The 21,871-nt window shown below is 36.2% G+C and overlaps 1 protein-coding gene across 1 annotated transcript in view; it reads right to left on the reverse strand.

The window, feature by feature from the left end:
• The window catches only part of CNTNAP2 (contactin associated protein 2), a gene marked incomplete at both ends in the record, with an annotated part of 998,227 nt that overhangs the window by 673,956 nt on the left and 302,400 nt on the right, over positions 1–21,871 (reverse strand). The window contains one exon of the mRNA XM_084204413.1: positions 10,590–10,700. Coding sequence (XP_084060539.1) covers positions 10,590–10,700 — 111 coding nt within the window. The remainder of the gene's footprint in view (positions 1–10,589; positions 10,701–21,871) is intronic.

A 21,871-nucleotide genomic window follows, 5' to 3' on the forward strand; every position in this document is an offset into this window, starting at 1 on the left:
ATCCTGTTTACTTATCTTTTTACGACATTCCTCAATGTCACCTGATTATTCCTTCAAAACTGAATCATTGTAATATCATCCAGTCTATACTAGCAGAAACAAGGAAGACAGTGATAGCTATAACTTATTCCTGATCTATAAATATTATGTAATTATAGACAAGATCAAGTGCCTATTTTTAAATACCAGAGGACCGTTTGATCCTTACAAAAATCAAATAATTTTGGTCAACTTTCCTAACTAAAGCAAAATTAGCTCACTGGGAGCTGAGTTTCTAAAAGTCCAGCAGGAATGCTAAATTTGATGGTAGTCAATACTGAAAAGCAAAGACATCTAATAGACAACTTTTCAAAAAGCAGATTTCAAGCAAGCTAGCTTTTAATTTTTTTTTCCCCATTGCTTATCACATTATACAGACCCATGATTCACAGCAGAGACAATTTATCTCACATTGAGTCACTTGGAAAATTGACCATTCAAACAAATTTTGTAATAAAGAACATAAGTCTGTCCTAAAAGAAATAAAAATCTGTCCTAGAAGCAGTCAGAAAAGTTTAGGGCTCTGAAAGAAATTAATTCATTGTTGATATTCATTTATTTCTTAGCTGGCTGACAAATTCCCAAAGATGTTCAATGTAGAACAATATTTTCCTGTGTGAGCTATATACCAGAGCCAAAAATGGATTATTTCAGAAGACAAAAGCCAGCACAGAGAGCAGAAGGAAAGGGATAAATTGCTATTAACATTTTTTTCTGAGAATTGCTTGGTCCTTAGCTGAACTCCAGCACAACAAATCTTCATGCAGAGAACGCAGAAAGTATAACTGTATTTTTTCTATAGCTATATCTATGTCTATATGGTGTTTAAGACTAGATGTGGCACTTAGTACCATGTTCTAGTTGACAAGGTAGTGTTGGGTCATAGGTTGGACTTGATGACATCAAAGGACTTTTGCAACCTAGTTGATTTTGTGATTGTCAGGTGACTATAACACTACAATTACATCAACTAAATGTTGGTGTAATTAAGAAATGGTTTAGTTATGCTGACACAAATATAAGTGAGAGAAAGCAAAGAGAAACCGCCAGCACATCTAGGACATGAGACTGGATGCTAAGCCAGACTCTTCCAGATCCAGAGATATTCTTTGTGACTTATGTAGTAACTTACATACAGAAAAACAAGTATTAATGTTCTGTCTCTAACTGTGTAGCTCAGATTTTCTTGTGAATAATCTCATTGTGAGAGCTGAAACATGAATAACAGCTGCACTCTCCCATCCTGCAACAAATAGCCTCATTTTATCACATTATTTCTCTTCTCTCTTTCAGCATATAACTGTAGTGGGAGGTTATAATGGTAGCCAAATAGCTCCCATTTCTACCAGCATTTATGCTTGTTTATGACTTATTTGGGAAAGGCAATGCTCTGGCTCAAATGCTCAGAGCAGCAATCTATCAGTTGCACTACACCCATCTGTGTAAGGAAAACCTGTGTTTTGTGTGCAGGAGAGGGTGAAACACTCAGCATCTGGCAGGAGACACTAACCTTGGGAAAGGCTGACTGTGCATCTTCTGTACACTCACTAAACATCTTTGCCTCAACTCCAGAGCTCTGTACTTACACAGCTCTGCATACAAGTCTGAAGGATCTGTAGATAAAACCAAGTCTAGGATATCTAAACTCTCAGTCTCTGCTGATTTTAAGTATACCTCACCTGCCAGAAGATGTTGGCCAAGCTTCCCTATATTGAGTTTTTGGGGGTTTTTAATCCTGCATGTTCCCAATGTTCTGTGCAAGCAAAGCAGCCCCAGTGTCTGAGGAACATGAAGTTTTCCAACTTGCTTGTTCTGTGTGCCAACTCTGGTGTAGACAAATTCCTTGTGAGGCATTGGTTTCAAGGGGCATCTAGCTGAACTCTAATATGCCATTACCATGCAATTTTCAGACAAATCTCCATTTTTATTAAGTCATAAATTTAATTCTATATAGAATCATGGAATAGTTTGGATTGGAAGGGATCTTAAAGATCATAGAATTCCCAAGCTTCCTGTCATGTTCAGGGACACCTTCCACTGCTCAGTGCTCCATCCAACCTAGCTTTACACACTTCTAGGGATAGGGTATTTGCAACTGCTCTGGGCAACCATTCCCACTCTATTCCACTCCCTCACCACCTTCACAGTAAATAATTTTTCATTGATATGCAATATAAACATATTTTCTTTCAGTTTTGAGATATTTCCTCTCTGTTCTGTCATTATGTACTCTTGTAAAAAGTCCCTCTCTGCCTTTCTTGTAGGCTTTCTTCTGGTACTGGAAGTTTGCTAAAGGGTCTCCCCAAAACCTCTTTTTCAGGCTTAATTTCCAGCTTGGCTTAAACCATGGCAGTATTCTGAGCAGAGCTGGAGAGCTCATGAGGTCTGCATTTTCAAGATGAAGCCAGTAAGAACACCAAAAGGGATTTCTTAACTATTTACTTAATGTACCAATTCTGTTTGAGAAACTGTCAAATTAAACTCTCAAGGAAGTTGAAAGCTCAGAATTTGGCTGCTCTGGGGATAAACAGCCAGAGCAGCACTGGTACCCTAAGGATATGGAAAAAGTGTATTTGAATATATGGATTCAGTCAGGCTCTCTGTGAGGCTGCCCCCTCTCTGCCACCAGCACAGCCACCTTTCTGCCAAACCCAGCTGCCCATTAGCATCAGAAACAATGAATGAAATAAGCTGAATTTTTTTCTGAAAAAAGGTAGCTGCTCATTAAAGCCAGGGTGATCTGCTGTCCATCCCTGTTCCCTGAGAAAGCTGCCCATTTGCCTTATGTCTCTAGCTGGGCTTGGAACTGCTGCCTCTGCAAATGATTGCTGTAAGAAATAATTTATAGAGTTGGAGAGCACAGTGGTTTGGTTTTTTTTTTTTCTCCTCCTCTCCATCTACACATGTATGAAATAAGCCAATTAGGTATTCTGAACACTTTAATTAACAAATTAGTTATGAACTGGAAAAAACGGTCATGCTTTCTGTATTCATCAGGCTATGGTAAATTAACATAAGCTAATGATGCCTTTTTTAATGCAATTACTTGAGCTTCACTCTCTACAGACTTTGTTTCTTGGATTGGGTTTGGAATGAAAAGGGTGATGTCTTTCCCTTCTAAACTTATTTTTTCAATGCATGAATCTGTCCTGGATATACAGCGTCACTTTTCTTTCCTCTTTGTGATGCTTCTTTTTCTTGCACCTTCACAAAATTCACTATCCTCCTGCAATGAAGGCTTTAATGTTTTTTAAGATGAATGAGCTAGTGCAAATATTTTTATTTGTCTTTTTTAAGAACTCCTTCTACATCGTATTTATGAAAAATATTTCATTAAGCCAGATTGGTAAAGCACAGAAAACAACTTCTGATATCAACCAAATGGCAATCACAGTTGCCTTCAAAAGGGGGATATAAGTGGTTGAAGAACTGAGGTGGGTTGTGGGTTACATTACAAATCAAAGTGGGGTGCATAGCTATTCAGTCTGAAGGTGAAGAATAAACAAAACTGATTATATGGTAGGATGTGAAGCAGATAAAAACAGAAAATTTAATATCTTTTTTAGATGCAAAAAATGAGCTGAACACAAATTCTTTATCAACTTTAAAAGAAAAACAAACAAACAAACAAAAAAAACAAACCCAGAGGTGGAAGTTAATACTACACAAAAAAATTTATGAGTAATACCAAAAGGACAGGTTACTAATAAAATGAAAAGGTTTTCATTTACTCTCACAGGTAACTGTGCTCCTAAAGGAGTTATGTCTTAAAATGAATTTTAAAAAAATTAAAAACACAAACAAAAAGAAAACCTAAAAACCCTCAAACCACACAGAGAACTCCCCCAATAAAAAGCATCAGTTGCTTGTATTTTCTCTAAAGCATTCCAGAAATATTGTTTATACTGTCTCCAACACAAACAATGCTATGGCACCGACAAAAATGCTTTTTGGGGTCTATTTATAAGTGAACTAATAGAGGCTTATCTTTTTCAACCATAAGTGACTTCCCATATTTTTAAATGGATAAGAAATTATTTAACAAATAAGGGCTATCAATTTGCCCTGACTTCTAAAAACCTAGCTTGATATACACTGTTCATGAGATGGTTTTAGCAAACATACTAAAGCACATATTTACAGAAGGAGAACTGCACTTAATTTACTTTTTAAAAGGCAACCATATTTTAGTGATTTAGCTCAGCAAGAGCTCTCTTACAGACATACAAAAGCCAAGTGGATAATGCTACTCATGATTTTGGCAGTTCTCTTATGCTACTCTGTTCATTGCTTTCAGGATCTTGTCTACTGACAAAAGACAACATATGCTTAACCTGGATAGTGAAAACTTCCAAACCACTGGCAACTCCATAACTTTTTCCTAAGAGGGTTTAAGTCAAAATACAATGAGTTGTGTTGTGTATAGGTGTTCTTAGTCATCTTAAAGTTGTTGCTGTCAACACAAGGAGATTGCAGTATTTAAGGTGTTGATCTAGAGCATGCATGCTAACTGTTCATTTGGAGAAATGTTAGCTCAGAGGGAGCACCTCCTTACTTTCAGATTCACGCCCAAACTAAACTCCTGGCAAGTCCTGTGAAGGTACAAGCCCAGACTGCTCACACAATCCAGGCTGATGCTAATTGCCCCTTCCACTTTCACTTTGCTGAAAGGAAAACTACATAAAACCCTTCTCATATTCCATTATACAATAGCAATAAGAAATTGGAGAAGTAGTGACATTCATTATGGCATTGGAGACTTTAAAAGTGAAGGTAAAAAGAGCCTAGACCAGGTGTCCCTAGAATCCTTCAAAGGCAAGAATCTAACAAGCATTTTAAAATTAATTTTAGTGGAGCCATTGCCATAGATCTGATTGACTTACTGGAAATGATCTGGGGAATAAAAGAGCCATATCCCATTATAGATAAATTCTTGCATCTTCCATACAAAAGGCAGAATTTAAGACTCCATTGAGGGAAAAAAACCAACAAAAAACCCTGTCACAATTGCACCTGTGTCAACACTTAAAATTTCTGATGCTTGTTTTATAGTCACATTAATGACTCTGTTAACAGGCCAAGGTCACCACACAGATTAGAAGGTGACCTGAAAGCTTAGATATAAGTAACACAGTGGTGCTAGAAAGACTGCTTTTTGAACACCAACTGCTCTACAGATACTTCCTTTCATTTTACGTTATCAATTTCATTGGTAGCATCAGATTCCCTGCTAATACTGGACTTAAAACAGAACCCCTGGGCACCAAATTTCCTCTTTTTTATTCCACTGTGCAAAAGATAATTTCCACATATCCAGAAATTCATTATGACCTTCATACTTTCACTGTCTGCTGGGATTACTTCTGAAGTTCTGAGCCTCTACTTAGTTTCAAGCAGCTTCCAATTACATTATATAACATTACATTATGTTGAAATAATGTAGAATTTCTTCCCTGAATTAAAATGGTATGAGATGGATGATAGGCAGCATTAATTCGTGTACTAGTGAGAAGTATAGGGTCCAATAGCTTAGGAACCATTAAAAAAGGAAGACTGATAATACATTATATCAAACGTGTGCTAGAATCCTTCTCATGATGTGATGCAGTCCATTGATCCTATTGATGGCAGGTCATAAGATGTTAGACCTTTTCACCTTGACATCACATATGAAAAAGTTAACGAGGATGGATTTTAAAAAGCGGTAGAATGGACTTATTGAAAGCTCTCCTTTTCTCTGATGCCACTTCAGCTCCTAAGGTGGCAGCAATTCAGACTTTTGTGGGAGAAGAGACATGACAAAAATGGAAGGACCTGTAATCTTTTTAGATAGTCTACTAACTAGACTCCAGTTAAAATTTGATCTGTCAATGACTTAATAGCATATATTTATGTACCAATTGGGCTGACTCCAGTACCAGTAATTTTAGAAAGTAGAATTAATTTTTTTCAAAGATAGCACATCCCCATTTTCTCCAAATTGTACACTGAATCATTTAATGTACTTGGAATTGTTTGGTTTACACAGGAGGAGAATCTGAGCTAATAATTGACAGAAACCTCAAAATTATTTTTCTTAAGAAACCCATACAAAGCAAAAAGTTTTAGGATTTTATAGCATTGAAATATTTCACAATGTTTGCATATATATAGATAAAAGTGATAGTGACAGAGACAAAAAAAAGAAAAGCAATGAACATTTCTCCTCTTCTGTGGTTCTTTTTCCCCTCACATAAGTTACAGACATTTCAAAAATAATCTGTACCTTTGTTATACTAGCAGTAAACAGCACAGCAGATAACTTTAAAATTAAAATAAAAAATATGCTAACACTACGATACAGTAGAGCACCAAGACTTAGTTGTTTAAAATTAAATAATATCTTACTACCAAAAGGATAATTTTATATCAACTGACTACATCCAGCTTTGTCTGAACAGTTGCTAATTCAGTACTGTTTAAATGTTCAGGCACAAGTCTTTGCTTATAAACCTTTAACATAATTCAGGAACCACCACACTACCTTTGCCGAACCTACATTAACTACGAAATTCATTGCATCCTCCTCACTCCCAGAAGTTTTGTCACAGCTGAATTTCAAAGGATCTTCATCCCCTTGTCTTTGCAGGCCTGATGGGAATAGCAGCACTTGCTTTATCCAGCATTCCCTCTAGTTAAATCTGTTGATAAGTAGTAGTGTATCTAGTAGTAGCACAGCTGCTCACAAAAAAAGCAAAAAATTTGTCTACATTTTCCCTACTTCTTTCCATGATAATAAAATGAAAGCATTTTGTTTGTTTTTATCAGCTGCTATGATTAAAAGTGCCCAGGAAGGCAGAAGAAGGAGGGGACCCCATAAGAAAGACTTTGGGGGTCCTTGAATGAGAGAGTTGGTATAAAATGCAGACTTGCATTGTCCCCCCAGGTTTTTGGCTCTTTGTGGTTAAGGAAATGCAGATTCACAGTTGTAATGATTATATAAATCAAAGATTCTTACTCACTGACATGGAAATTGTGGGAACATGGAGAATTTATTATGTATAGGTCCAAATCTGCCAGACACTGACAGACCTGTAGGCAACCATTAAATATATATGTTTCCACAATCAGCATTTTTTCCTATAATGGAAAACAACACTTTCCATCCCCCCCCTCCCATCGCAAGAAAACACAGGGTACTTCTCCTTGTTTAACAAGAAATGAGGTTCAGAATAGGAAAAAGCAGCAATGCAGAAGAACCACCAAGTGAATTGATTTGGAGAGGTTGGTGTTTCTAATCAAATTTCTGTCCATCAAATCTGCATTTCCTTTGAAATAAGTATACATACTAACCCATAAGTCCCTGAAGGCTTACAGGGGTCTAAGTACACAGATGTGGGAAATGCAAAATATTTTCACAAACTGACACAGAAACCCAGCCTGCATATACACCCTGGCAGCTTCCAGATCAATGCCATTCCCCAAATACTTAATTATATTTGCCTAAAACACTAGTTATAGGATTTGTAAATGAAGTTATCAAACATTAGAGTGAATTCATGGATGTTTCTGCTTTTGAAGCCTCCTTGAAATTGCTGAAAATATTAAATTCTTTTTGGCATGCATCCTTCCAATTGCAACGTTTATAGCAGGAAACTGAACCACAACAACTATAGTGACAACTCCAGCCTCCTTAATAACATGATGCGGCTGTTCAGGGAATCAGTGCCTTAATCAATGGAATAAAATATACTATCTATTCAAATAAAGTGTTTTGCCAGTCTGGAGTGAAGTGCCATGAAAACAGGAAAGAAAAATAATTGGGTTGGAGAGTAGAATTTTCAAATGTGTATTTCTTCAATTTAAAGGGACTGGGGCTAGAGGAGGGGGAGTTCTTTCCATTTAATGACTTGAGCAGAGTGTGTTTTAAATAGCACATTTGATTTGGGAATCTATTAGCTGATAATGACTCCTTGGAGAGAAAAAAATTGGATTCACTTATTACTGGTTTGATTAGCAATATCTGTAATTCCATGAAGTTGTAAAATAGCTCAGTATTAAAACAGAGCTATTTTCCATCACTTGCAGAAGCATAAACACAGACAGACAAGTTCCTGTGTTAAACATACTCCTGAATTCTGCAGTACTTTTACTGCCACTAGGATTAGAAAAAAGATATTTGTTCATCTACATAGAGCCCCAGTTTTGAAAAGTATTTGTGCTATGCTTCATAGGTACTAAGCGATGGATAATAACAATCTAGCAAAGTTGCTATTTAAACAAAGAGATGAAACTGCTACTTAACAAAGAGGTGCAGCTAAATTTCCAATGGGGAAATGAAGCCAGTGTTTGATTAATGACAACAATGATCCATATCAGTAAAGAAACGTCATTAAAAGAAATGCACGATAGCGATTATAGGGGTAAGAAAGGGAAAGGTAAATGTAAAAAGAAAAAATAAGTTCTTAATGTCAATCTGCCTTTCACTTAGAACAGAATAAGCAGTCTTATAAACTAAAAGGAGAAACACTCATCTAAAAACAAAGGAAGAGCCTCCAAGCAAAGCTGATGCTAAGCTGTGTTTTATTAAAGTGTTCTAGTGGCCTTTTTTTTAAACTTAGAACAGGAAATGGATATAACTATAGTCATACAACAGAACTCAACCTAAACAGTGAGCAGTCTTTTAGAGCTGAAGCACCACTCCTTCCACCTGATAAATATTTAAAGACACAACTGAAGGGACCAGACAGCCTACCAAAACACACATCCAAACACACTGCCACAGAAATCCTGAGAACTGCAGAAGGCATGTACCAAAATACATGGAGCACTGGAGTAAAAGCCTGCAACCAGCATAAAACATCTATTCTCATTCAGAAGCAACAAACCGTGTTATCTACCGGCCTGCAGGCCTAAAACCAAAGAAATTGCCAAGGCTCCTGTCTGGCCACAGGCTTTGCATCAGATCTGCAGGCCTGTAGCACTAGAGCTCATCAGCCATATTTTCCCTAAGCTAGCCTTTGGCTTCTGTTTAGCTCTCTTGCAATAGCAATTTTTTAACAACCAGAACCATACCCTGTTCTGTTTTACATTTAACTTAGATGTGTGATTGCACGGGCTAGGGTTTACAAGTGTAAGAATTCTGATATATTTCTGTACCTATCATACCTATTCTGCAGGGAATAAACTAGTATTTCATCAAAATGTAGGACAGAGGACCACAACCATGGGATGACAGCAGAGGTGTTAAATGTACAGACAGAGACTGAAATCAGAGGAAGCAGGACTATAAGTAGCTCACTATGTCAATTACTAGTCGTTAAAATAAAGTGACTCCAGGGCCTGGCTAAAGCTGATAAAAAGAAAAAAAAGAAAAAAAAGAAAAAAAAGAAAAAAAAGAAAAAAAAGAAAAAAAAAGAAAAAAAGAAAAAAAGAAAAAAAAGAAAAAAAAGAAAAAAAGAAAAAAAGAAAAAAAAGAAAAAAAGAAAAAAAAAGAAAAAAAAAGAAAAAAAAAAGAAAAAAAAAAGAAAAAAAAAGAAAAAAGAAAACAAAAGGAAAAAAAAGAAAAAAAGAAAAAAAAAAAGAAAAAAAAAAAAACCACCAAAAACCCCAAACAACAATAAAAACAAAAAAACAAAAACAAACAAACAAACAAAGAAATGAAGCCATCAAAGAACAAGAATTCTACAGCTGCAAAACACAAATATGCAGAGAAATTGCAGACCAGTAAACCAAGAACAGTGTCAGGGTCTGAGAGTACCAATAAGCCATAACTGCATTACCCAGTGGAGAACCCACCCACCCTGCCAGTGACCCTGGGTCCCATTTCAGCCTCCAGGTACTACCTGAGCCACATCATAGGAACATCCATGCCTGCACCTACCCTATATTCTTTCCCCTTTACAGATTATGCTTCCTGGCTTGACATTAGACCCAGCTAATTCCTTCCTACATTATGACCTCCAGAAAACTGGAAGAGCTGGCAGTGCTACCAGCACTCTTTGTGGACAGGGGATGGTGACTCAGTATCATTAAACCAGGTAGGCCATTGAATTTTGTGCACCTGTTCTCCCAGCCACTGAGTCTGAGACAGGTTTGTTACATCTGAACAGAGAATAATTAGAGACACTCATTGCATTACAGATATATATGCAAAAGCCAAAGTCCCTGTGGTGATAGAAAAAACCCTGAATGACAGCAGTCATTGCAGAAGTGGGAACAAGTCACATCAAAGTTATTTTTGCTCCAACCATGACCTTGCAAGTACCCAACACAGGCCAAATACCCTTTACCCAATACTCTTTCCTGTGAAGTCAATGATGCAGCTGTACTGCATGAGTCTGGTGACACCAGGCATGTGGCCCATGCTGCTGCACATTACTGGCAGTGCCCTCCTCCTGCAGTGAAATTAGTCTCCCATACAATGAAAGAGAAATTAATTCAGTTCATAAAAACAGTCTGTTCAAACAAGAGTAAGCACTAGTATTCCATGTAAAACACATTTTTGCACCAAAAATATAATTTGTCACATTTTGAAATATCCAAACATTGAGGTTGAGAATGTCCCTTACCTCCTCGCTTGTTTAACTTGGCGTACCCTGGCACATAGCTGCTTGTCATGGAGGATGAACTGCTGAAGGAGGAATGGGGTAATGCTGAGACCAGAGGTTCATCACACTTTTCTGAAACACAAGAGAACAGATTCACTCTATGCTCTTAATTATTCATGTGTATTAAGTGACAATCTGCCCTTTATTGTCCCTCTGGGTGATAAAACATCCTTGTTATTTTTGCACATGTAGAATGCATGTAGCTACATCACCACTTTTCAACAACAAAAAACCAAACAAAAAACCACAACCACAAACCAACAAAACCTCACCTCAAAAACCTCAAGAAAACCCACAAAAACCACAAACACACACATATTGACATGAGAAAATAAAGATTTCAACCATTGAGAAAATAAGATAATGATAATATGTAACCATGAGCCATCACCCTCCTTGGGGATACAGTGGCTGAACAAAAAAGCCTACCCTGATTTATCTGGGATGTTTTTGGTGACACAAAAAGCTAGTGCTAAAGAAAAGTATTATCATGACAGATTTCTAAGAAGTAAATAAGATACACATTTTCATTTCTGCAACAGAAGTGTTGATAAATCTGATATTAAGAAAAAAAAAGAAAATAAATTAGGGAACACTAATGCATGCTTATGAATTATCAGATACAACAGACTCACTGAAAAAAAAACTATACTAGCTAATCTCTTTAATTCATTTGAGTACTTCACTTCCATTTTACCCCACTATAAAGATTAACTTGGTATTAGCATCTAAAATGGAAAAAATCAAAATCAGTACCTTAGCCTTCCTAATGAAGAAAAAATTGTGAATCAAATCTCCTTCTTTTGTATTATATAAATTAGAATGAAGAGAAATAGCTTAGGATTTTTCAAATACTTAAAATGTATTGCCTTTTGTGAGATTTTTTGTGGATATTTCAACAGATGGGAAAAATATGTCGCTTAAATTACTCATTTATATCACAGGTAAAACTAAAAAAACCTTAGTCTACACTAGTAAGCCTAACTAATCTTTCTAAACAAATGCACTGCAGTACAGTCTCTGATAAGTGGAAATACCCTCAATTTATGTATCTATAAAGAATTAGGTCACCATAGGTGGTCCGCAATAGGTCTAAATATGCATAAGCAGCACGTTTAATGCTCAGCCACAACACCTAGTTTTGGTACAATTAAAAACCAGCAGTTTGATCAGACTTGATCACAGATGGAGACCAAATTAATCCTATCTTCTAAAGAACTTTAGGAGGGAAAGAAAAGGACTCTGAGTGCATCAAGTAATATATAATGCAATTCTCCTAAAATGTTCAGTCTCATGCAGTGAAAAATAAAATTACTTTCACAGGAATAGAAACGGAAGTACAGAAATACAAAAGAACATTCATTCAGGAATCCATATTTTGACATTTAACAAAGAAAATAAGTGTCCTTTACAAATGTCCGAATTAACAAACATTAAGGGGAAACAAATCCACACAAGCACAAGCAAGACTAAAGGGCAGCTGCTTTGGACTGAATTAAAGGATAATTCCAATGACTTTTAAGTTCACTACTACAGTATTTAATGATGGAATTTTGACAAGGGAAGATAAATGGTTTGAAACATTACTGTTTATACCACAAAGCAGAAAGATCAATTTCCTCCTCCCTCTGCCCTGGCTGCAGCAGAGCAGCGCATTTGGTCGGAAGCCTGTGGCCAGGTGCTGCTCACAGCCCAGCCCTGCAGCAGCACACCAGGGCTGCACACACCTCTGCACACACCTGTGTTTGCAGATCCTGGGTGCCAGGTTGCTTTTATTTCAGTCAAAGTCATACAAGGTTAGAACTAAGAGTAGAAGTGAGCTGCAAACTGCCATAATTGCCAACTTTAGTCCTGAGTTCCATAATCATATAAATGCAGAACTACTTGACAAAGCTTTTCCCAAGCATTTCTTTATCTATTGATTTATTTTCTATAGATCATGATAGCTTTTCAGCTTGAAAACTACTTATGCTGCCACTTCTTTTTCTGTGCTACTTAGCTAGAACCTTGAAGGCATTTGCCATTAATCCTGTTGTCTAGGTAAAAATGGAATGTAACATTTAAAAGTAGGAAAACACACAATCAGAAGTTTTTAAAAATACATAGCACCGTCTTTTTATATCATTTCCATTTGCTTATATTACATGATATTTACCCTTAAGGAAAAAAAAAAAAAACCAACATATTCTCATCAGTAATGAAAGCTAAGATTGAACATGTACCTTTGTTCTGTTTCCTGAGGGTTTTTAAATATATTTTGCAAAATAAATTGTTAGATTTATACAATTTTCTTCCAGCCATAGCCTCAAACTGGGGTGGGAAGAAAAACCTGCATCTTCATGGAAAAAAGTTTGAATGGTAAAAATATAGTTACAAAAATTTTGTTCAACTTATGCAATTTGATTTATTACTAATATAATGGGAGGCTACTGCTTGCTATAGTCTAAAAACTTGTGAGATAAAAGATCTGTCTTAAAATGTAAACAAACATTTAAAAAGTTATTTTCAAACTGTGAACAAACTCTTCATTTCTGCAACAGAAATAAACATAGATTGGGCTCAGAAAAAACATGAGAGATGAAAAAAGCCTCTCCCAACAACAGAAGCTCATCAGAACTTCAGATCTTTTACTGGTTCCAGTAGCTATTGAGAAAATCCCCTCCTTTTTATTTGACAGCTGTTATATTTGTGCTACCACTGAAGATGCACAAAAAGAAATATGGGAAATTTATTTGGAATGAATGCTAGTTTCTAAATCATTAAAGGTCTGTCTTATCTCTGTTTCACTAACTCATACCCTTGAATTCAAAAGAATAAGACAGAGAAGCTTGACTTAGTAAAAAAATAGAGGAAGCATCCCTCTATTTGCCACTGTGGTCACAGTTTTTACAGTCATAAATATGCTTCATGTGATGTATGTGTGCTTCTGAAGTATTTAATCTGAGCCTTCTGATTTCTTAATTTGATTGCAATCATCAATACTGTGGTGGGGGCTAGGAAAAAACCCTGTATTGATACCATTTGCCTTCATTGTTATAGTTCTCTCCTATGTTTATTTTGACATACCAAGTAAAAAGAAAAAAAAAAATCTCACTTTCTCATTGTTCTAAAAAAACCAAACCTCCCAATCTGCCTGCTCATTTAGAATTTCAAATATGGGAAATTCACTATAAATGTGTAGGAATTACAGGGAAAGACTATATTTCAGATTAATAGACTTAAAAATCTCATCATTAACTCACAACTTCAGGTTCAACAGAATAAAAGTTAAAAGAACACTTACATAAACTAATATTTCTAGCCCTGTATGAAAGCTTCACTAAATATACTGCACTATTTAAACTTCCACCTGAATATGAAATAATGTTTTACCACAGATTTAAGAGGAAAAAACCCAAAACCTTGGGAACCTTTTGTTCTTCCAGCAGTTTTAGTTACTTCCTGCAGAATTCAATTTTTTACTTAGCAGAATCATATATACCTTCCTGTTACTGAGATATAATAGCCTTCCCCATATAAGTCAATGCACTGTGCCCTGTTAATCAATTACAGAGCACACTCTCCTGCCAGCCTCGCAGCAGCAAAGGAATAAACTCTCCTCCACACCATTTATCTCAGTGATGCATTAACAGCCAAGGCAGCTCTGGTCCATTTAAATGCTAACTTTCTGAAGCAAAAAGACACTTCCACTCCACTCTATTCTGTTTAGATCAAGAGAACGGATAACTTTGTCATAGGAATGATGACATTTGCTACTCTGACTTCCCTATTCAGAAGGAAATAACAAGTATATGTCCATCAAAAAGAAATCTTACGATTATAATAATTAGATCAATGGAGTGAAGGCCACCTAATGTCATTAAACACAAAGAGAAACATCTGCAGTCCCCAGTCTTCAAATTCCTCAAGACCTAAATATCATTGAAGCAAAAGTGTGCTGTGCACTTGCTCTTTCTTGCATGTTTTCTCAGGCACCTGGCTACTGGAAACCAGATAGCAGATGAGATACATCTCTTGTTGTAACAACTGTAGCCTCTCATATTTCTGGTGCTCACACTCAACAAAACAAAGAAAATATATCTCCCCATTCTTTCCTGTTTTACAGTCTATTCATAGCTTATTTTTATATCCTACCCATCATGCTGGATAAACTAAAAAAGGCCCATCTCCTATTTTGCCTGCAATTGCTTCAATTCCCACTTACTAGTCTATGAACTATTTGGGGAATAGGGGCCACATTATTTGAAGGGGCAGCTGTTGACTGCAGCACAAAGCAGACCATGTACAAACCAACTCTCTTATCAACCCCATAGGTTATTAAAGTTTATCCTCACTATAGCAGTCACTTCAATGATTTTTGATGGGCAAAGCAGAGTAAAATACCTTGATGCTTCACTTCACAGAAGTCTGTTCAAAAGCTTCCTGATCAATAAACAGGTCACCTGTAAAGCTGCTGACATATCTTATCAAAGTAGTCTGAGCAGATTAAAAAAAAAAAAAAATCTGCAGTTCATTTGTGTCTTCTTGACATTTGTATCTATCAGTAGGTTGGAATGCATACAAACGATCTAAAAACACTAAGAAATGGGAACAGTATACATTTATAGTTACAGGTAGTTTTTATGAATAATCTGAAGCTGCACCAGAAGGTCTCCTAGAAGCTCTTGCAAAGAATCTGTCAGCAAAGTAAAATGACAGCTGCGATACGTAGCGTGGTTCTAAAAATGAAAAATATTCGGATACTGATAATCACAACTCATAAGAAATAAGTGATGGTAGCTTACTAAGTATGTTTTTGAATAAGAAAGGCTTTTACATGGTATGGTCCAGTGTGCACTGAGGAACATACCTTTAAATAAATACCAAATCCACAATTCACCCCTCCCGTTTTAACATCTTCAGTCAAGATTTCCTATCAAATTATAATCTAGGACAAAAATTTTGCTGAAGGATAGATCTAAGACATAAACATGCCACCAATAAAAACTTTCTAAAAAAGGCTCCATATATGTATGTCAGAAAAGAAGAACTCAAAAGCCGAACAATTTAGATTCAAAAAGGCAAATGACTGCAATGTCAGTATTGTGTTCTGAATTAAAAATAACCATAATAAATCACTAGCAGAAGATGAAAGAGGTGACTAAATCTGTATCAGCACTGAAAAAACATCATAGCCAAGAAATATCCAAAGCCCCAACTCCCTATCTAAAAGTCCTAATCAGCTTTCATTTACACTAGGCAAACAGAAAATTTACAATACAAACCACAAAATCTGAACTATTAACAGTATATCCAACCCATTAATTATACAAGAATGCCTGTCAAGTTTAGGGAGAAAAAATGGTTACAAACAATTTCAATTTTTACTTGTAACGCAAAAGACTCCCGCCTTAAATATGAATTCCAAGATAAATGTTAGGGAGCAAGGGAGAGAATTGTATCATCTGGGTTTAATTTGTACTCTGTGCTAAATGCTAGTTAGCCTAAACACATTTTTCTCCTCCAATTTGAATACATAATTTCACTGTAGTGTACTGAGGAGGAAGAATAGGCCACCAAGCACTTCTGAAAAGCTGTCATGAGATTGCAAGGGCACTCTGAAACGTGGGTAAGTACATATGGGAACTGGCATATCTCCAGTGACAACCAAGAGGAATATTAATGCAGCTGGTTTGGATTTCAGTATATTATTATGCTGAGACAGCCTCACTTTCCATGTAGCACAGGTAGGTTTTATAGTCCAAAGTGAATGCTAGAATATACCAAGTTTAATTCACAAGTCTGTGTCTCCCCAAAGAGTAGGAATAAATAAGCACAAGCTGCTAGAATATTTTATGCTCTGTTTCAAATGAAGTTTTAAAGTGATGCAAGCCAAAAAGCAGGAGGTACTTCAAAGCAGCTCATCATCAATGGCAGCCCCTTTAAAAAACAAACTTAAAAGCAGGTGTTATTGAGCACAGGCTGTCACAGGTTTAATTTCAACCTTTGCCCTGTGTCACAACCCTGCTGCCCAGTATGATATGCCTCTATCCAACCTTCAGATCACGTGAGACTGGAATGCAGGTAATGGCTGAAAAAAGCCAGGTAGGATATACCTCATGCTCTCAAGTACTCAAGTCAGAAAGAAATCAGTGAAGAGTTTATCAAAGACAACCTCCTCTTATGGGGAAAGAAAATACTTGCCTGTCCAGTCTATTTGCCAAAGGTACAAGCCTTTGATACATTTGGGGTTGTTCAAACAAAAAACTTTCTGCCTTTTGCATGTTTTATTGTGGTTTTTTGGCTTGGAATATAGTTTAAAGAAATCCCACCACATTACTGCTACTTTCTTTTTCTCTTTCTTAGGATAACAAGCTAACTTTACTCCTCCCCAGGTTTCTTGGGCCTCTTTATATAGATAGTAAATAGGGATGATGGCTGCTAGAGGAGAAGCTCAATTTTTTACCCTCTTCTGTCCCACTATTCTGCATATTGCAGAAGCTGGCAGATTCGCCACATGACTGATATTTCACACAACACTCTTGATGGACTGTTATGGAGTCAAATTCATGTTCAACCTCATGAGCAAATGAGCCCAAGGGTCACTGAAGCTTTTCTGCAAGTATTGCTCAAGCTCAGCTGTAACCTAAAAGATTAGAGCAACTCATATTGATCGCCTGGGATGTTTTATATTCCACTTCAAGTTGCATACCACCAATAGAGGTAATCCATTGTAGCTCAAAAGGTTAGTTGCTGCTGGAAAGGAAGAAAATGTAGCAGCTCTTTTCCCTCTCCAAGGTAAAGTCATTAGTTACATTAATTTGGTGGTCTTCACACAAACCTGAAGCATTAAGGTTACACATCTTGAGGTTTATACCAAGCCTTCCTTTAGAGCTCTGTGAGGAAAGGAGCAAGTCTCAGGTAATGCTTTTTTTTGTGGTGCCTACTTTGCTCAGAGCAGTGGACAGGCAGTAAGAGCTGCTTCTTTGTTCTGCTTCTGAATCAGGAATTCAGCTCTGGGCAATACTGGATACATCACCAGGGCCATTTCTAGAAGTGCATGTAGATGCCCAAAAACAGTACTTTACAAGTTCTTCCAAAGGATCTTTTTACCTGAACTTCATTTCTGATACCTATTGACCAGCTTTTAGAGTAGCCAATGACTTATTAATCTGAAAGGCCATGGTATGGTATGGATACAAATTTTGATTACTACAAACTAGTACCATATTCCATCGTAAGGCCCAGGCTATTAATAAGTAACAAAACTTTCTTGGTTTGAGGAATTTTTAATGAACATTTTTAAATATCCCTGGGAAATATTGGAAATGAAAATATCATAATATTTGTATCAATGTGCAATGTACTATACGACTATTATGATTTATTTCTGGATGCATTGCTGTCATCAAGCTGTATACAACATAAACCACAGTGCCTTCCAAGCTTCTGTCTTTAACCACTGAAAATGGGAAAAGGGTTAAAGCTAACATCATTAATTACTGTGAATTACAACTTACCCAGAGATATTAGGATTTATTGCTTAATTAAATTAGTCAGTATGGAATCATTGTAAGCATAAATGTATACAAAGCAGCCTCCTGAAATTAAAATTTATAAAAATTTTAACTTCTCACAAAGGAAAAATAGAAAGCTGCATCAAAAATTTGCCAAATTCAATTTTTCAGAAAAGTAGAATTTTAAATTCTTCATTTACCAAAATGCGTATTTCATTTAGCATTTTACATTCAGAGAGAACAAGCCACATCAAAGTTAAATGTATGCATTATTTTATCATTAATAAAATTCAGTTTTAAATTATTTTATAAAAGTATGTTCTTTCTTACCTACAGTAAGACGACTTAGGCAGCTGGTTCTGGCTGCAGGTTGTGGTTTGATTTGGGGTTGTTTTGTTTGCAACTTTTTTTTTGTTGGAAGAGAGTGGACAGTGGAAATTTTACCTTACTAAAGCAACAGCACATCTGGATTGCCTCTGGCCTATTTTAGAGTCTACAGTCCATTGAGAATTCATCAGGCGTTCCCACCCTTTTGTCTTTTATGAACACATTCGTAAACTGTTTTGCACCCTGTGAAACTCAAAGTTGTATGAGAAACATCTTTTTTGCTCATCTAAAAAAATCTCCACTACTAAGGTCAATGGCACCTGTAATAAGAGAAAGTCAGTCAGCCTGGTTGTACACTTGGGCTGCCATTAAATTGTCTTTAGTGCATAAGCAATAGTAGACTATCAACTCTAGGCAAAGTAAAACTCATGAATATTTCCATGTTTTTGCATACCCAGCCCTCAGGTGCCTCTTCAGTTATTAACCTTCTGGCATGCAAATGCAGTTCTTCACCTTTTCACTACTGAAAATACCTGAACATTTTGAAGGATTTTTACAGCAAACAAAGTTCCAGCCTAGGTGCCTTTACAGGTTCAAGTGATTTTTCACAGACTGATACCTGATTTAACTATGAAGAAACCTGGAGTCAGGTCGTGTGAAGTTTTAGAATAGCAGGTGGAAGGACCCACAATGATGAAAAAGATCAAGAAAAAATTGAATAATAAACCTTCAGCATTTATTTCATTAATTCTCATTTAAATTAGAATAATTTCATTACTTATTTCACCTATGTTTCTCCTCAGTCGACTTTATATGAACTAGTGTATTTTATTTATGGATGGGGGTAGAAACTGTGTTTGTTTGTTTGGGGTTTTTGGGGGGAGCTGTTTGTTTTAGGAGGTGTTTTGAGTTTGGCTTTTTTTTCCTTATTTGTTTGTTTTTCAGAACTTAGAGATAAGACACAGCTGTGGGTAACAGCTAATTTTCTAATATTGCTCTTTCAAACAGCTTTACTTTTCATCATTGCTTTAGCAGGTTTCTGTCTCTAAAATTAAGCTTTTATCTCTAGCAAAAACAAAATATGCTCTTTTTTTTCCTCGTAGTCCTACTCATTATAATGGTCTCTTTACTCTTAGCAGCTCTTTATCAACATAATTGTTCTGAATTTAGAGATGTTATTCTAGGCTTTATCTAATTTAAGCAAGATCAAAGCAAACAAGGACTTTAAAATTGCTGGACACTTCAACAACAAAAGCACTCCCACAGAAAGCCAAACATTAATTCTCAAACCAATGTATCATAGGTGCAGGAAAAAAGATGTTTTAGTGTATACAATGTATACAAATTAATTTCAAAAAAATTATAATAAAAATATTTTACATTCTGTAATGAGGCTATCTACCTACCTACCCATTGGTTAAGAGGCTTACCAAAAGTCTTGTGAAAAAATTCACTTAGACCAAAAGCTGCAGACTCCTGCCTGAAGGCCTTACCAGAAAACTACACTTTCCCTATAATGGCTAGGGAGCAAACTCCGTTCCTACCAGGCAGACAAAATTTTTAATACCGTTAAGCATGCAAAGCACATTCTGATTTGGTTAGATGAGGAACAAAATAGGAATTAGCAGGTCATGCAAAACGCAGCAGAGAATTGCCTCTCCATTTGCACAGCAAAAAGCAAACATCACTTAAGCTTAAAATCAGGGTTTTATTCACAAGGATTATTAATTCCATGTTTGTCCATTGATGTTTACCTTCATATCCCCTGTAGAGAAAACATTTATGTTGTATTTATAGCAGAAGCTATTAGTCCACTGTTTATCAGTTGTCTAATGTTCAAAGTGATGAGAGAAGCAAAAGCCAAAAGGTGTGTGATATATGAATGTAACTATATTATACTGACAGATTATTCTTTTCCTCTGTGCAAAAGACAAAAAAGGTCTAACTTTTGTTTCCTGCCTCTTCTATGAAGATTTTCACCTCCAACTAGGACTAAAATATGTGCTCTCTCAACTCCTGTCACTGGTGCATGGGAGGATTAACTCCGATTGCATTTTGCAAACTCTTTTGTTAAAAGCACTCTTCCCCACATTTCTGCAGAAGTATTAAGTGACCAAAGAAATTAAATTGTCATAATACATTGATTTCACCAAAGCAGCAACAAAGTATTCTGAAAAGGTATTTTGCAGGTGAAAGAAGAAATACTTTTGATTTTTTCCTTACTCTTGCATTAATGTAATGCATATGTTATATATAGCATATGTTTAAATCATGTTGGTCATGATGTAATTTCACAAAACCTGAAGATAAGCTTCCAAACTATGCTGATATCTTTTATGGGATTTTTTAGACCCAAAATCCTGTGGCTAGGAAAGCAAGAACAACAACAAAACAAATTGAGGACCATTTGATAATAGAAAAATGTGACCATAGTTTAGATTTCTGAACTCTCTGAATTGTAGAAGAAAAACAGCAAGCTACAGTACAGGCAGCCTGTGAGACACAGCATTCTCTGAGGCTTGTTATACATACTGGGAAACTCAAATCAATTATAGAACATGGCCATGAATTTTGACACTAAAGGCCCAAATTTCTTACACTAATACCTTGAAGAAAAGAGATACGTAAATCTGAGTAGGCTAACAAGTGTTTTCATATGCCAGTAAAAAAAAGAAACTGCAAGTTGATTCCTAAGTGTTCAGCATCCTTAAGCACATAGGCAACAGCACAAGGTACAAATCAGCTCAGGACAGTAGCTTCAAGGCACACATTTTGTGGATGTGTTTTACCATTTCCCCTGAGGTTTGAAAGCACCTAGCATTTAATAATTAAAGGTAGAACAACTATTTATTTCCCTAGAGACTAAAAAAAATCCCACCATTAAGAAACAAAGATATGAAGATTTGCCTAAATTTGTATATCTGAAGCTGAATGGAACATTTTTCTTTTGATAGACAAACAAGTAGGATAGATGAGAATGTTTGATTCCCAGATGTAAAGTATTTATAAAGTGTTTCTGACACAGGTCAGGGCAACCAGCATCACAAGCAAACTCCTCGTCCGTCTGCTTCCATTCAGGATTTTCTAGAAGGAGTAAAACTTGAGATTAAAGTCAATGTATAAACTATGTGACTTAAAGCCAGCAGAAGAAAATTGCAAACATTTAAAAAATCTGTATGAATGATAAGTCAATTCTTTTCTAACATAGGTCAGCTAAAGTGAGAGCCATCAGTCAAAAGTGCAATCTCCAGTTTTGAGATGAAACCCAGTTTTTAATTCCAAAATATGTGGTGTGTCCAAACTCTAGCTGTTCAATATTCATGGGAGACAATAAAATCTTGGAGGGGGTGGTAAGGGTCTATGATGGTTTTAAAATTAGTGGGAGGAGATACAGACTTGGGGTCTTTCAGGTCTTTCTAT

The sequence above is a fragment of the Fringilla coelebs genome (genome assembly GCF_963513975.1).
Source record: "Fringilla coelebs genome assembly, chromosome: 1".
Lineage (NCBI taxonomy): Eukaryota > Metazoa > Chordata > Aves > Passeriformes > Fringillidae > Fringilla > Fringilla coelebs.